Source organism: Mus musculus, chromosome 17 (assembly GCF_000001635.26).
Source record: "Mus musculus strain C57BL/6J chromosome 17, GRCm38.p6 C57BL/6J".
Classification (NCBI taxonomy): Eukaryota; Metazoa; Chordata; class Mammalia; order Rodentia; family Muridae; genus Mus; species Mus musculus.
This window is the reverse complement of record NC_000083.6, coordinates 73,937,130-73,954,735: the sequence shown is the minus strand read 5'-3', so window position 1 is coordinate 73,954,735 and position 17,606 is coordinate 73,937,130. Positions and strand designations below refer to the sequence as shown.

Below are 17,606 nucleotides of genomic sequence, written 5' to 3'. Positions count from 1 at the left end.
CTGATGAGTTTTCGTTTGAGATCTATGTAATCAGATATGGGAATCATTCTACCAGCTTGTTTTCGACTTCTGTTTGCTTGACAGTTTGCTTTCCAACCTTTGACTCTCAGTTACTTTCCTAGCTATGTGAGTTTCTTGGAGACCACAGATAATTGGATCACATTTTTTTTTAAATACAGTCCATTAGTCTGTGTCTTTTAATTATTGTCTTAAAGCCATTGGTATTCAAGGCTATAATTGAGAAGGGCTTGCTATTGTTTATGACTTTGTTGCTTGTTGCTCTTGTTGGTGGGATGATTGGCAGTTCCTTTCTTTTGTTCCTGGCGGTGTTGAAAGTGTTTGTTCCTTTCATAGAATATATTCTTCCCTGTGTTTTCATGTGTGAAACTTTCTTCTTTTTCTATGTATAATAATCCTTAAAAATTGTTCTCAGTGCTGACCTAGTTGTTATGAATTGTATGATTTATTTATTTAGTGTATGTGTAAGCTTGTATTGTTTTGAGATATTCCTATTTCCTCATCTGTTTTCAGAGTGCAGCAATTTTGGCTAACAACAATTTCTTTTAAGGATTCAAATGTATTATTCTATGCTTTTACGGTTGCTGACATCAGATCTGATGTTACTCAAATGTTTATGCCTCTGTGTGTGGGCATTTTCCTCTATGGTTTCCTTGCTTTGTATTTTTGATATTTTGAGTATAATACATTTTGGAGAGAGTCTTCTCTGGTCCTGACTACTTGGGATTCTGAAGGCTTTCTCTATTTGTATGTCTGTCCCTCTAGATTCAGGCAATTCTTAGCTAAAATTTCATTGGGTAGGTTGTCTAAGATATTTGATTGTCTGTCATCTTCTTCCATCTCATGTAGTCTTGACTTTGTTCTCTTGGGTGTATGGGCATGAGTGGGGATGTCCATTGGCCTCCAAATCTGACCCAGAACTTGTCAGTATGGCTAGCCTTGCTAGATAGCTTGCTCTGGAGAGTTTCCATATCTACCATCTCAGGCTGGAATTACAGGTGGGCTTGCATGCATGTTTGTCACTTAGGTGGGCTCTGGGGACCCAAAGTCTACATTTCATACAAGCATTCTAGCCACTGAGAAATCTCCCTGGCCTATTTCCCCTTCTATATGTCTGTGTGTATTATTGTCTCAACCCTGGCATTTACTCTTGAGATCAGTTCTTCTTCATGTTTGTTGATGACGCTCTGCTGTTACTTGTTACCTGATTGATTCTTTCATTTCCAGAATCCCTCTATTCCTTGTACAGACTGCATTTCCTTGGTGATTTTTCTTCCATATTTAAACTTTTTCCTCCTAGTTACTGATTCCTGTAGCCATGTCATATCGGCAACTTTCTCTCTGTGTCTTGAATCTATTTCACAACTTGAGCTAAGTTCCTTATCAGTTTATTTGCATCCTCTGTTTGGTCTTTGAAAAAAATTTTTTTTTGACAAAACTCTGCAATTTCTTTTTGCATGTGCTTGTAATTTAACATCTTATAATTTTTGGTTTCCATTGTTAACAAGATGTCATCCTGTGGGTTGTCATAATGGAAAATCTTCTCATGCCTTTCGTGTCTCTTTGGTGTGCTTTGTGCTTCTCTTGAGGAGTATCTGTTCTCTGGTTTGCAGCTCTTTCCCCTTCCCCATGGTCTCTATCTTTGCTTTATGTATATCTTTGTTTATTTTTGGTAGCTTGTTCTACCTTAGATTTATTATTACCCAAGCTGACTGTAATGACAGCTATTATGAGTTACCATAAGGCCCCAGGTTAGCTGCCGAAGGTACCATGCCCTTGGCTGATGTTTCCTAGAAAATTTGAAGACAGGAGAAGTAGAGTTCTTGTTGGGGGAGAAAGTCACATATTTAAGTGGTAAAATGAAGGGGTGTGGACGATGGGATAGGAAGGACTGGGGTAAGAATTAAGTCAAGTATATGGGTTAGACATATGAAAAGCAGTAAAGAAAATGTTGCATTAAATTTAGAGATAAGGAAGATGTAAGAGCTTTCCCCAGCAAGGTACAAATCACATCACATCACCTGAATTTAAAATATAAGCATATACATACTAACAAAAAATGTAAAGAATTAAAAAAACTAAGATATATAGGAAACAAAAAATAAAATAAAAAACATGAATGCAAATGAGCAATGAATGGAAATAAAAATGTTCTCAGTCAACATTTCTTATTGGTTAGGAGAAAGCCGCAACCCCACATCTACAGGTCCATTAGTGCATTGCAACAAGTTCCACCACAGGCTTCCTGTTATCCACATAGCTTCTCTCAGCTGTGGTCAGGGTGGGGAGTGTTGAGAATCTCCCTGCTTCCGGTGACCTTACCACATTTCAGCTATGGCCACAGTTTGTGTGTCTTAGGTTTACTGCTCCTATCCAGTGGCTGCAACCTGCTTACTTCCTGTGGTTCCAAAGGGTCTCTGGCTCCACAAGGTAGCAACAGCCATGGGGTCCAGAGTGATGTGTGGTGCGAACTTCCCAACTTTAGAGTCCTTTTCTCTCTCTCTCTGGAGCTGTGTCTGTGGGCTGCTCTTTCCTTTCGCAGGCAACTCCCCAAGGGCTGAGGTCAGTTCCAGCTAATTTCTCATCTCCTCTTTCAGTTTCGCCTGTTCCAGCACTGCCTCAGTCAGGTTATTTGTGCCTTCAGATTATGGCAGGGGAGGGGTACTGTGGGTGTTACCAACCCCTAGGTTTCACATTCCTATATCCTCCATCCAGCACTCTCTCAACATCTGCTGGGATGGTTTGCCCTCTTTCTTTACTTTTTTTTGGCAGAATTGATTTTACAGAGTAGTTATAGTAAGCCGTGTCTGTGAACGTGGCCACTGGACCCAAGCCAGTGACTTTTGCAAAGGTGATGGAGCTGACACTAAATCCAGCCTTCAGAGTTTTCCCTGGGACTGTGGGGGAAAGGCAGAGCTCATGAAGATGAGTCACTGAACAGAACACCAGTCCATCATAGGAGTGTGAGGAACAGGGAGTTAACAAAACACACCTTAGGTTCAGCCTTAGTCCCTCTCCCCACCCTTTCCCTTCCAGGTCACCACATCTCTGCCTCTACTTGATTGACATGTTAGGTTGGACAACTCTTTATTGTGAAGGATTATCCTGGGCTTGGGATGGTTAGTTCCATTTCCTGGTCTCAGAAGCATCATAATCATCATCATCATCATCATCATCATCATCATCATCATCATCATCATCTTCAACAACAGCCCTACCAGGCATGTCACTAACATCCCCAGACAGCCAAACTGCCCATTTCGTAAGGAATTTGATTCCGGGTAGCAAGTACTGTTTTATGATGACCAGAATATCCTGGACCGAGAAACTTGAAGGGATTTGGTGCATAAGTCTAAGGGTAAACTGGGATATCAATTGACCGACAAATAAGTTCATTCTTGGTTCCGTCAGGGCTGTGCCAGCAAAGGGGCGTTGTGTTGATGATGTGACTGTCCCAGGAGTCCTGTTTCCCAAAATGTTGTTGCTGCACCAGGCTCATCTGACCATGCACTTTTCTTCCTTTTCTGTGGTCTTCCAGGACGATGACACATGTGTCCCTGTAGGTTGGCTGAGTGATTGAGTGACTGCAGGGCTGGGGAAGGACAGAGTGCCTGCTGATGTGAAGATGGGTGGAATGGAGTGGTGGGAGGTGGAGCAAGGAGAGCCCACGAGTGTTGTCTGAGTGGATGCTGTGCATAGGCATTTACACCAGAAGCTAATGGTCCTTGATGGAGCTGGGGGCTCTCAGCTCTATTAACAGACTGTGGTGGGTGTTGTTGTATTAGCTTATTTTATTTACTTGGTGCTTGTAATATGTTTTGGTGTATGAGTTCCTCTGATAATTTGACAAGTTTTGTGAAATTCTGGAACATGATTTGTTATTGGGATTGTTCCTGTGACTGTTCAAAAGTGATTATTTCCATTCTCTGCAAGTTTATAAGGCACGCCCGAGAGACCTTTTGCTTTTCAGCTTTCTGCTTTTGGTGTCATCCTGATGTCCCTTTTCCAGGAAGAAACAGCTGAGTCCTGCAGGCGATAAGTGACAGGCTGTAGTCAAAGGTCAGGGTTTGAGTCTGGACATAAGGGTCTGTGTCTCTGACCTTCACATTCTGCCAGGCCCTGAGAGAGTGAGCTGTGCAGGCCAGTGGCGAGCCTGTGTCAGGGTGAGCCGGTTTGGGAAAATAACAAGTGTGAACGGGAAGAGAGTGAATCAGCCTCAGTGGCTGGCAAACTGCTCCTTCCCTGCTCTTCCTGGTATGGCAAGTGGGAGGAGGATGAAGCAGGTTTCACAAGGGCAGGTGCCCAGAATTCACAGTCATCTGGTGCCAAGATGCAGGCTTCCTTAATCTACGGCTGCACTTTCCTCTGTGCACTTTGACTAGGAGGACAGAGTAGGATCTGTGGATTGGCTGTCTGGTCCTTCCTGGATTGTGCAAACCTGTGACTCTTGCCAAGAGCTGTCCATGCCTGGAGCTGCTTCTTTCTCATTGGCTAACTTTGTTTCATTTTGCTGGGAGGCGTATCTTTCAAGTTGCAGGCAGTGATATCTACAAGCACCTCGCAGCAGCTCGGGGACTCCGGCCGTCACGATGACGAGGACAACGGTAGATGAGTTGGTCTTCTTTGTGAATGGCAAAAAGGTAAGTGGCAGTTGACCTTTGGTTTAGAGATTCTGCTGTCTGAAAGGGGACCTGTGTCACTTCTCTTGTGTGGACACTTTGATGTGTTCTGGTCTCATCTTACCCCTCAAAAGATATTGCTGTAGTTTGGTAACTTTAGAGCAAGATGAACACAGGCAAGACGCTCAGAGGGCAAAGGAGGAAGGGGAGGGAAGAGAGAGGGATGGCCACTCTATGCTAGAGGACACACTGGCTCAGAGGTGGGAAAAGGAACAGAGTCTAGGTGAGAGGAGGAGGCAACAGCACTTCCCTATTTCTGTGTTTCTTCTCTGTTTCTAGTGTTTCAGTGGCTCTCTTTAATACAAACAGCAGGAGGCGGGCACTTTTATGCTAATGCCGGAACATAAAACACACACAGCCACTGGTTCTGATATATGATCCTGTACATAGATTTAACTAGAGCTGATTTACTGTGCGGCAACATATACTGACACCTTGTGGCAAGCCATTATTGTCATTATTTTCATAAAGGACTCCTCCATCACCATCTCTCAGTTCTATATGTAAATATTGCAAACCCCTTAAACGGCACTTGTGAATGTAGGTAAAGTGGTATGGGGTCCACAAAATCCCTGATAGCCTGAGAATCTTTGCAAGGTCAACTCGGTGCAGGGAGAGAAGGAGCAAGCTAAGTGTATTGTTTCTGGCGTTGTTGGCCTCCCTTCAAGGTACTCCCAGCACTGCAGCTCCCCACTTGAGGTCACAGGAGAAGAACCCTCATTTCCCCCACTGTAACTGGCCACATGGACTTCATAAACCATGAGTGGGCCAAAGGCTTCCCCCCCTCCCCAAACAATTTTACTTGTTTTTTTATTTTGACACTTTTGTGTTGATTAAAGAGACTGAGTAATTTCTGAAGAAATTTGCAAGAATGGACATGTGATTTCAAGAATTCCTAAGGGCTTAGACTGCCAGCATCTGCTTGGCTAACTAGCACGCAAACTTTAGGAGTCATTTCAACACCAGTACGGTAAAGCCTGTGGATTCAGTGGGAGTGGCCCCATCCCTGGATCCCTGAATCTCTCTGATATATTGCTTTTGTGTGTGTGTGTGTGTGTGTGTGTTGGGCAAGCTTGGACCAAGACAAGGGCTAGGGTGAAATGCCTAAGCTGATGGTAGTAAGGCTTTTGAACTCAATCTTTTAAATGTCTTTTGTGCCCAATGGTTGCATCACAGAGGTGAGGAAACAGCTGTTAACTTGGCTCCCTGGAAATACTGTGCACACACAGACATCATCATCTTTGGGATGCTCATAAATGAATTTTTCCCAGTGAGCTAGTGGCAGGTTCAAAGTGTTCTGAAGGTCATATCTTGCTCTAAGGTCGGGTGTTGATTTATGTGTGACCCACAGTTCTTCTGGGGGGATAGCTTAGTGTCAGCCTCTGGTTCTAGAAAGGAGTGTTTTTGAGGTGAACTGGCTTGGCTGAAATTGCTTCTCCTTGCATTTTACTAGCACTGGAGAGAAGTGATTTTTAGATTTTTTTAGAGTGTAGCATCACACCAATCCCTTCTATTCCTGGGAGCTTCTGGTCCCGTCAGGTTATCCTGAGGAATAGCCAGCCTGTCATTTAAAAAGGTGTGAGCTCTCCAGAAGGATGAAGAAAGTAAGGGCAATTGGTGAGTAGTAAGAAGCCAGAGCTAGCAGGCAATCTGAGTGAGCACAGGCAGATTGAGTAAGTTCAGATTCATTTCCTTCTTCAAGATGTTCTAGGCATTGGGCCAGAGAGATTGTGCAAAGAAATTACCAAACGAGCGGTAGAAAGATGGCAGCTGGTTCTCCTCAGGGCACCTCTTCCTTTCCTTGTTTTCTACACTGCATGGTTCTGTCTGCACCAGTGGGCTTAGAGAGGGCTCAGGTATGAGACACCAAGTGCCTGTGGAATCTTCTGGGAGTGACCTGGACCTTAGTGACCTGTCCTCTTCTGGAGTCAGTACTAAAGGGAGAGCGTTGCTCAATATTTCACCAGCATTGTGGGTGATGTCCTCTTAAGGGGCCAGGATTCTAGTTTTACTGAGAGGGATGCAAGAGAAATCCCTACAGGAAGAGGACATAGCTGGAGGCATGCAGCTTTATTCTTTCACTGGATAATTATAATTTTAATGTTATAGATTTAATGTATATAGTATGTTATCATCCTTTAGGACTGTCTTCCTTTTTTCTATCCTTCATCCTTCTTTCCTTTCTTCCTTCCTTTTTATTATTTATTTATTTGAGACAGGGTCTTACTATGTAGACCAGGCTGGCCTCGAACTCACAGAGACTGGCCTGCCTCTGAACCTTGAGTGCTGTGACTAACAGCATGCACCACCACAATACAACACAATACCCAACAATCATTTTATTTTTAAAGTTCAAATTTTCAGAGCAATCTACTCACTCATTTTCTTTGAGTTCTATGTATTTATTCTCTCTCTGTCTCTCTCTCTCTGTCTCTGTCTCTCTCTCTCTGTCTCTCTCTGTCTCTGTCTCTCTCTGTGTGTGTATGAGAGAGAGGGGGAGGGAGAGAGAGTGAGAGAAGATATTAATTGAACTCAGCTTAGGTTATCAAGCTTGATGGCAGACACCTTTATCCACTGAGCCATGTTGCTGGCCCATCAAGGCTGGCCCATGTTACTTGCCCTGCAGTGTGTTCCTTTTATATCCCAGGCACCACAATACCTGGCAGAATCAATTAAAGGGAGGAAGGAAGGAAGGAAGGATTTGTTTCGGCTCATGGTTTCACTGGAGTTAGTCCACAAATAGGCCTCGTAACTTGAGCAGACGATTACGGTAAATAGAGGGAAGGGGTCATTATCCACAATATGACAGAAGAGGAGATGGAGAGAAGGAAGTGCCAGAGTTTGGGTATAGCCCCCAAAGCCTCCCCACAACCCCATGACCTACTTTCACCTCAGCTCCTAAAGGTTTTACAACCACCCTGTCAGCTAGGTAGCAAGTGCTGCAAATATGGCCTTGGAGGGAATATTTCAGATTCACACTGGGATGCCTGCCAAGTGTTTTCCCTCTGGGCTTTCTGTGGAGACTATTCCGTGGGGCACACCGTGGGAAGCTCGTGAGACACAGCTCCAACGTAGCATGGCTGTTCTGTGTAGATATTCAAGAGAAGGTAGCGAGGTAGAAAGCCTTGGGTAGGGCAGCATATGAAGTCTCCCAAGAAGTCAATATGTCTGAGAGAGAGAGAGAGAGAGAGAGAGAGAGAGAGAGAGAGAGAGAGAGAGAGAGAGAGAGAGAGAGAGATATGCTCAAGGTACGGGACTAGGAGATATGAGATGGATTTTAACTTCAATCAGACAGACTTGCTGGGGAAGTAGGAGGCAGGATGGCTAAAAGTGAAGACATGTTTAAAGGGGTCTTCAGAGACACTGAGGAACTTACCTTGAATTTGTAGGTGGTCCCAGCAGGCAGTGTGTGTGTGTGTGTGTGTGTGTGTGTGTGTGTGTGTGTGTGTGTGTGTCTAGTGTGATGTACTATAAAGGAGAAGGAGAAACAAGGCGAGAAATGGCACACTAAGGTCACTGATGCCAACCAGGAGGGTGATAAATGTCATTTTGGGTCATTTTTATTTGCCTGTGTGACTTCTCCTAGAAAAGAAGCTTTGCCTTAATAACCAGGATATTGAGCAAGCTGGAATCCTGGGGTGTTATCATAAAAGGAAACTAATTAAAGAAAACATTAATTTTAAACTTAAATTAAAAATTATACGAGTATGTTGTATGATTGTATATGTTGTATGTTGATCATATTACTCATATACTCCACTTCCTCCCCTCCCCCTCCCGTTTGTTCTCTTTCTTCCTACATAGTTTCACTTGTACCATCATGTCATATACATACATGTCTATATAAAGATAGATCCCAAATGAGAGAAAAATGTAATATTTGTCTAAGGATTATACTTTCTATCTTGCACGTTTTCTTTAAATATTATTGAAGGGGAAGTTCTACAAGTTTCAGGAATGTATTATTTGGAGTCAATACAAAAATACTAATATTGGGGCAAGGAAGGTGATGTAGTAGCTAAGAACACTAGCTCTGCAGGCATAAGAAACTGAATCTGAATCCCCAGCTTCCATACAAAAAGCCAGGAAGGGCTGCACATGCCAACATTGGTGGTTGGAGACAGGCAGGTCCCAAGAGCTCATGGACCAGTCAGCCTAACCTATACAGTGAGCTTCTGGTTCAGTGAGAGACCTTGCCTAAGGCTAGTAAGACTGAGAGAGCTATCTATCTATCTATCTATCTATCTATCTATCTATCTATCTATCCCTGTGTGTATGCATGTGTGTGTATGTATGTATGTATGTATGTACCCATACACTCACATACATGAACTACATACATATATACAACACACTACACAACACACACATGCACATGCACCATTTTGTTTTCTAGCAAAGTTTCCCCAAACAGTCTGAACCTAGAATGATTCATGAGATAGCAAGAAGGATCTCACTTAACTGGCTCTATTATAAGGTGCCATTTCAACTGTTTAGGGCTAATTCTTTTGATGGTTTCAAGGATTCTTCAGGAGCTATGGCAGGAAGTGTTTGCTCATGTATCCCATGACATGTGTGATGTGCATTTCTTATGCCCTCTGCTTTATCTCAGCCCCCAACATGAAGGGTCCATTGTACAAAGAATACTTCTATTATCTGCTCTGTCACTCCCTTTAGGTAACCTTACTGAGACTGACTTAAATACACGAAAGCCAACCCTATCCACATCATGTATGGTCTGTAGTATGTCCACTGCTAACAAAATTCTTGAACCGATTAAAATCTGGGAATGTGAACCAATATTTCCACTTTGTCCATTTAAACTTAAGTAAGAGTTTAAACACATGATTTCTAGTTAGCAACACTATGCTGGGTCTACCTTTAGTTATGGTACGGCAGACCACTATATGTCCTATACTGTCCAGAACCTGCAGGAATGCGTGTCTTGAAAGGTGACATATCAAGAAGGAGAACCAGGGTTCTAGGTGGGACAAAGATGTCTCTTACAGGCTGGTGACTCGTGCCAAGCAGAATTCTTAAGAAGTACAGCGTCATATGTTCTATTTGCAGAGGGGAAAAACGGTCAGAGTCAGCAGAACTAAGTCAGACAATCTTGGCAAAGAGAACCTAGGGTCCTGCAGACACAGCTGCCTTAGGACTGATAACCACAGCTCAGGGGGAAGAGCCTGGTCCCCAGGGGGAAGAGCCTGGACCCCAGAAGCTGCCACCTTGACTCTTCTGAGGATATACAGGCTCCATCCCTAGACTGGCCTTGCCAAGCCCACTTGGACAAGGGCATAGAATTAAAGTTCCTGTTGTTCTTTCATCGGGGCCTCTGAGAAAGTCTTGGGTTGGTCTGGCCCCTGGCACGACTGTGAAGGAGGAGTGGCGGATTTATGTATGGTACAAAGGGTATCCCTTCTTTTAGTTTGAGGTGTGAGGCAGATGTTTCTTTTCCTTTCACTAGAAGAAACTCTAGGACCAATACATAGCACAGTTCTCTTAAAAGATCTCTTATTACAAATTCTCTGCCTTTAAATATGGGGAGTAGTGAAATGGCCCCTCCTGGATCTTCTTTGAAGGTTTACATCTGGAGAGAGCATCTCACATTGGCCTTTTCTACCTTACTGAACACATGGATGGGTTTTTGTGTTGAGATTGCTCTTCCATGCTAGCGTGCTCATGTTGCTACTGTGTAGCTTGTTGCATACCACACTTTGCTATGAGCATGGACTACGTATGCAACTGTCTCTCATCACACACAGAATCTGAGCAGGCATACACATGGATGCAAAGTTAGAGTCTGCATGCTGACAGCTCCAACTCTGGAGTGGGTGGCTGGGAAGAGGCAGGAGAAATGAGGCGATATGTTTGACTTAGAAGATGCTCTTAGCAGCATAGACCCCAAGCTTCTGTGGTGTGTCCAGGTGGAATTCTAGGACCCGAGGGCACGATTGTGTTTTACAGCTCATGTGTTCATTTTTTTATGGGATTGAGAAAGAGAAATGCCTTGATTGTCATGGTCTATCTATTCTGTGCCCATTAACTCTACAGATTTTGGGTTGAGAGATGAAAGGGAGGAAACCAACTGCAAAAGAATGGAAAGGTGATTCTTTGATGTATTTTCTTGGTAGGTGGTGGAGAAAAATGCAGACCCTGAAACAACACTTCTGGTCTACCTTAGAAGAAAGTGTATCCTGACTCTTCAATGGAAATGAGGGTGAGGGGACCATAGGGCTATTCTCTGAAGCTTAAGTAATTTCCAAGTGGCCTCGAAGAAGTCTACACAGCTGTGGCACTCAATATAACTGAGAATCCTTGGGTGATCCTAGGCTCCCTAGATTGTAAACTCTCAGTCCTCAAATGAGAGGCTGTTCATGGTTTTCTTTCAGACTTCTTCAGCAAAGAGTCTAGTAATTGAAGGATTTTCTGTGCCCATGAAAGTCCTCCTCGGCAGCCCCCATGAACTTCATGGTCATTTACTTTAGGAGTAGTGAGCTCTTCTTTAGTTGACATTTGTTTAACACATACAGGATTACCCAGGAACCTCTCTGGCTCAATATAGGTCCAGAGAGACCAGAAGAAGGGTTGCTATTACTTTTTCTTGCACTGTTGAGCATTGAACCTAGGGCCTTTCATATAGTAGGTAAACTCCATATGGTTACTGAGCATTCCCAAACAAGTGTTGTACACTGAGAAAGGATGATTGCAGTGGGTACTGTGTAAGGCATCGAATGCTTAGTGGCAGGCTTTAGAGATATCAAGGGCAGGAGACACTTTAGAGAGGTGGTTCTCAACCTGGGTATCACAACCCCTTTGGAGGGATGACAAATGGCCCTTTCATAGATTGTTGTTTATGAGATATGCTGAATATCAGATAATTACATTATTATTCATAACAGTTTCAAAATTATAGTTATAAAGTAGCAAATAAATAAATAAATAAATAAATAAATAAATAAATAAATAAATAATGGAGGCCACCACAACATGAGGTCACAGCATTAGGAAGGCTGAGAACCACTGCTGTAGAGTTCTGGGCTGCTGCTCTTCATCCATTGTGGGGAAGGCTTCTAAAAGATCTCACACCTTTTGTTCTTTCATGTTATTAAACTATTCTGGGACCCTGGATAAAAAACAACAGAAAATATAGGTGCTGACATTTAATGGACACTTGTCATGTATAGGCAAAGTTCAAAGTAGTTTGCATAGCTGATGTCATGTAATCTTTACAGAAGTTCTGTGGAGGTATAACATCATCTCCCTTGGAGAGGAAGTGAGGCCAGCACTGATTAAATGACCTGCTTTTCACTAAGTATATTATGAGCAAGTTCTGGTAGACCCTGGATGGAAGCTGCAGCAATGCACTTCTCATCCAGGCTGGCAAGTCTCCAGGGCCTGGTGCTCCTCTCAACATCTGTCTATGCTGTCCTTGTCCCTGTCCCAGAGGTGTGAGTGACCCACTTGCTCAGTACTCACAGAAGCGAGCTTGGTATGGGTATATCTGAAGGCTCAGAAGATAGCCCTGGTGAGTCTTTTGTGAGTTGGAAAGAGGACTCTGTTACCAGCCCAACCCCACTAGGAAGTTGTTGATATGAATTCCAGTGTTCTGAGAACAAAGTTCATTTTAGTTCTCTATTAGTTTCAGTTTTATTTCTGACGCCTCAGAGCCGCAGGAACTCCTTATCTCACTGGACAGGCTTAGTAAATCAAAACTCAGATGAAATTTAAAACTGAAAGCTGCCACAGAAAGTATAAAGTCCTCCTCCTTATTGCAGTCTGGGCTGGTAGTTAATTTGTGAGAGCAGGAGAAATATTCCTAGCCTAGGGTTTCTAGAAAGAGGTCAAGGCTAGAAGATAAAGACTAGATCGTACCATATTATCTCTGTCCATACACTTTCTAGGTGTATCAGCTGCAAACAACTATCTATTCCTCGGTTAATGAGAACAAAGAAGAGAACAAAAATTCCTGAGGTCTTGGGAAGCCTCTTTGGCAGAGGAGGAGATGGGTTGCACACAGCTCTGGAGTCAGGAGACTCTTAGTCAGAGGACTATGACACACACAATGACATTTCTGCAGCTCGTGTTACAGTTTAGACCTCAGCTTGTTTGTGCTTTGCATTCAAATTTGCAGAGCAATAGTAGCTCTTGCCTAAGCAAATTGCTGTGGAAATCAAGAGCTTTAAATGTAAGATGCAATATAGTTCTTCTTGTTAATTTTTTCTTGAAAATAGAGGACGAGGCTACCTGCTTGTAATTCTCTGTGTGTCTCCCATCTTCAGAAGAGAAATGGGGGCTTAGGGACTGATAGAAACCCAACAAAGAGGGCTTTATGGCTCAAGAAAGGTGGCCACATGAGTGCTGTGGGTTTGGACTAGCCTACCAGTTAACAAGGTAATAGATTATCTTTCCACAGTATACATAAGAGCTGGGTCCATTCTTGGTTACCGATCTTTTGTTTTTCATGTATATATATATATTATGTGAGATATTCAAAAGCCTGGTTCAGCTTTAATTTTGGTTTCAGGAACATTATCAGGCTGTAGTTTTCAGGGTAAAAAAATCCAAGCCTCAGAATGGCTGAGGAGTGTCACTGCTCACCTCAACACCCCAAATGCTGTCTTTGAGATGCGAGGTCCTCTTGCTCAGACATTGGGAGACCCTGAGCCTGGAGCTTGTATCCTGGATGGTGTTCTGTGGGTACTGACTCATCTGCAGTGGAGCTGATCTGTTCTTACATCTGTATGGTGCAGTTCAGCCTCATGGATTGAGGAGGCCATAGGTCTGCTGCCTCCTGGGTCAAGGGCTTCATTTGTGTTTAAGCTGTGCCTGTGAGGCTCTGTCCAGCTGTTTGTAGAGTCCTTTCTCTGGATCTGTGTCCTTAACAAGAGGCTGCTCAGTGGGGCTGTGCGGGACCAAGCTTGGCTGTGGAGAAGGTGGCTGTGGGGCATGCACCGTGATGATCTCCAAGTATGACCGCCTTCAGAACAAGATCGTGTATCCTTTGCCTGCTGCCTGGTGCTCCATGGGAGGGTAGGATGTGGGATCATCTTGTGAGTGAGTGTGTGAGCATGTGTGTTTCCAAGAAGACTCCAATCATGAACAAAGATCAGAGAATGATGTTTTATAGGGTATCTTTCCTGGCTGATGAATGGGGACCAAGCTGTGGACTACAGATAAAACGACCATTCTATAGTTAAGGCTAACATGGCATCCCATAAAATCCATCCCCAATACTCCATAGTATGTCCATGAGTTCCTCCCCAGTTTCCTTTGCCATCAATGATTCAATACTCCTCAAACTTAACATTATGAACTCATGGCCCAGCCCTACTTATTTCTTGATCATCTTACACACTGTTTCCTGTCCTGTATGTCCTCTCACCCAGGAATTTTCTACCTGGAAATACTGGGCCCCAACAGCATCTCCTCTAAGAAGTGCTGCTTGATCCCCAAGGTTGAGTTAAGTCCTCCTTGTCTATGCAAACATCTTAATGCCCTCTGCACAGCACTCCTGAATCATTAACTGTCAGATTTTTACATCACATCTCTACACCCACTTCTATCTCTTGCATTGACTACAAGCTTTTCCAGGGTAGGGATTTCATGTTATTTAGCCTCACTTCCTCAGCCCCTAGCACAGAGCTGGCATATTTTAAAGAAACTTATGTTGTTTATTTTCATGAAAGAGTGATAACTAAGGGAGAGATACAGGGAAGGGGCTAGAGTTTCATCTCTACTTTTACCCCAGGGAAATGGAGGGATAGAAGGGATGAAAGCAAAAATTATGCTCTAATGCTGAGGACCAGGGAAGGGTCCTGCAGAGAGAGGAGGAGCATGCTTCGAGGTTATAGCCTGCTGGAAAGTTCCTTTCAATGCCCTTTAGAGTTGGGATAAGAGATTGCTTAGAGTACTCTATTTTCCTTTGCTCCAGTTTGAGGCTGGTGTGATTGTAGCTTGCCCACGGAGACTCTAATGAGGCTCAGTCGCAGTTGGAATAGAACCCCCTTTTTTCCTGGCTCAGAGTTTTATATGGAGAGGCAAAGATAACAATAGCAGACACAAACCTAGCACAGAGCAGAGAGACATTCAGAAAGCGCCCAAGTCCTATGAGGCAGTCCCTGCACTGCTCTGATGACCTCAATGGCAATGAAATGGCCTTAATCTGTGGTTCTAGTCATTTTTCCGTCAATGCCTGCTTGACCCCCATCTGCTCCTTGCATCATGTTGCTGTGACAACTGTGGAAGGCATAGGAAACACCAAGAAGCTGCATCCTGTCCAGGTGAGTGGAGTGGTAAACGTGAGGCCAGCACGTTTTACAGGGGAACTTGCACCAAGGCTGCACCTTTGTTAGGAGAAACTTCACAGCCCAAGGAAAAGAAGTTGTTCCAGGGCCCCCTGTGAATGTTTTCTAGATGAACAAGGTAGAGAGAGCAGGTACTCATACCCAAAGCTCCCCCATCCATAGGGACAGGATGATCTAATACTGCATGATGTCCCCTCCCCCCGCCCCCCTCCCCGGAACAGCAGCAACAGCAACAACTCAGCTAAATCTAATATCCAGGGGCATCCTTACCTCAGACCTGGGAAAGCAGGGAAGGACATCTTGTTCTTGAGTATGCTTTGACAAATGACAGTCCTCCAATTCCAGATTTCCATGACTCCTATAATTCCAGTTGTACCACACATCCTCCACTCTTCGAACAATATCAATGTTGAATTACTTTCTTTACACATTGCTTCTGCAACATTCCTGTCAGAAGCAACTGGAGATAAGTAGTCAGGGCCAGCTACCATTGTACCAGCCTCAAAACGGGAACAAAGGAAAACGGGCTACTTTAATATTTACAGTCATAAGGAAGAACTTATTTTAACTCACAGTTTGAGGGTACTCGTTACCATGGTAGGGATGTCATAGTGATCAGAGCTTGAGGCTTCTGGGCACATTGCATCCACAGTTAGGAAGCAGAGAGCAGTGGAATGCTCATATCTGGCTAGCTGTTTTTCTTTTATTCAGTCCTGGATTCAGCCATTTCTCCCACCTTGACTAATCTAGATAAACACTCATGGCTTTGACCAGAGGCAAACTTAATCTAGATAATTCCTCGAGGGACACACCCAGAGGCTTGTTTCCTAAATTACATATCCTATAAAGTTATCAATCAATATTAAATGCCACGCATATGGACTGTCAGACCTTTACTCTCTGGAGAATGAAGATAAGTTAATAGCTAGGGGCTGTATGACTCAGTTGACGAGATTGCTTTCCTAGCACGCATGCAGCTCTGAATTAGATCCCAAGCACCATAGAAACGGGGTACACTGCCTGCTTGAAATTGTAGCCCTTGGAAGGATGCAGGAGAATCAAAAGTTCAAGGTTATTCACAACCTCAGCAACTTCAAGGGCCAAACAAACATACCCATAAATACCTCACTGGGGGTTTTCTCCCTTGTGGAACTAGACCTTGGCATTGGATTGAAGTCAGGAACCATGAGGGGGACCATATTGCAAATCTGGGGGTTTGGAGGGAGAAGTTGGATGCTCTTAGCCCAAACTGAAACAGGTGGAGGCAGAGAACAGCCCCACCCTGGGATAACTGAGGCGCGAGTTCTTTGAAAAATTGCAATCAGAGACGGTTCCAGAGTTAAACCCAGGTCTGAATCCTCTCTTGACCATTTGAAGAGACACGTCTTTCAGGGGGTGACACTTCCTTTGTCTCCAGGCACTAGGGCCTCCGGATGATCAAACAGGTTCTGTTCCACAGGAGGAGCATATGATCCAGTCTGTGGTGTCAGAGCAGGGCGAGAGTGCTGTTGCTTCATCTCTGTTTCTTAGGCAGGAAAAGGGTACACCTCTAAACCTGCCCAACCTGCGAGAAGTGTGAGCTTAATTTGAGCCTGTTGTTTCCTCGGTAGCCAAATGCAGGGGTAGTTTGAACACAGGATTTGTATCCGCCCTCCCAACAACATGAACTCTTACTCTCGGTGTTCTTATTTTATCTCCATATAAGCAGCAGGGTTGATTGTATTCCTAGTGCATTTGATTTTCTTGTTTTCTGGCTTTCCCATGTTTTCATCTCTTACTCTCATTGGCATCATGTGTTGACTCGTTGGCTCCCCACAGACTGCCACAGTATCCAGGTTCTGGCCTCAGCCCTGCCCTTCTCCATTCTTACAATCTCATGGCAGGTACGTTGGAACATCCACTACCTGCAAATGGTACACACTTGCACTTTCAACTTTGACCTCTCCTCAGAAGTTACTCGTTTGCAATTGCCTACTTGATACCACAGCACAAATGTCTAATCTCAGCTGTAGGAAAAACCCATTTTGTCCATAACATCTTCCTTCCTGGGTATTGCTCTATTTAAGCCAATGGCAAAGCAGTCCATTCTTACTTTCCAAGGATCCAGGAGTAATCTTTGATCCCCTCACATACTACACCCTATCCATCCAGAAGTGTGATCCACTCTCTAAACCATCTATGATAGCTCCCCCATCTGTTTAACTCTCACTACTTTGATCCATGTCATTATCTCTTTTTAGCTGGCTATACTATATTCCGAAGACCCATTTCTGTGTTTGTTTTTAGAATGCAATTTCCACCCAGCAGCCCAAAGTGATTTATTTTTTTAAAGCCATGAATCACATCACTGCTGGCTGAAATCTCCTAAGGCTGCCCATCACACAGAGAAGGTTCTGTAGCTTGCCCCAGCTTGTGAGGAGCTGCTTTCCCACCCAAAGTGTTTAGCGTCAGCAGGTTCCGCCCATATTCTCTCAGCTGCTCTGGCACGCCAAGCTCGTGCTGTATCAAGCATTCTTGCTGACAGTTCTCTTTTCTTGATCCTAACTGCGATATTGAAACCAGCCTCGAGATCCTTTCTAGAGTGGTTCAGTCACTCTGGATC

At 43.9% G+C, this 17,606-nt stretch overlaps 1 protein-coding gene across 2 annotated transcripts in view; it reads left to right on the top strand.

The window, feature by feature from the left end:
- The first annotated feature begins 4,338 nt into the window (after positions 1-4,338).
- Xdh (xanthine dehydrogenase) overlaps positions 4,339-17,606 on the top strand; it is a 66,503-nt gene continuing 53,235 nt past the window's right edge. The window contains exons 1-4 of one of the 2 annotated variants that reach the window (XR_003952104.1): positions 4,339-4,658; positions 10,832-10,889; positions 13,598-13,694; positions 14,875-14,980. Coding sequence is in view for 1 of the 2 variants with exons in the window: in NM_011723.3 (NP_035853.2) it covers positions 4,608-4,658; positions 10,832-10,889; positions 13,598-13,694; positions 14,875-14,980 (312 nt within the window). In the remaining variant the exon portion in view is untranslated. The remainder of the gene's footprint in view (positions 4,659-10,831; positions 10,890-13,597; positions 13,695-14,874; positions 14,981-17,606) is intronic. The other variant, NM_011723.3, reaches the window with a different exon arrangement.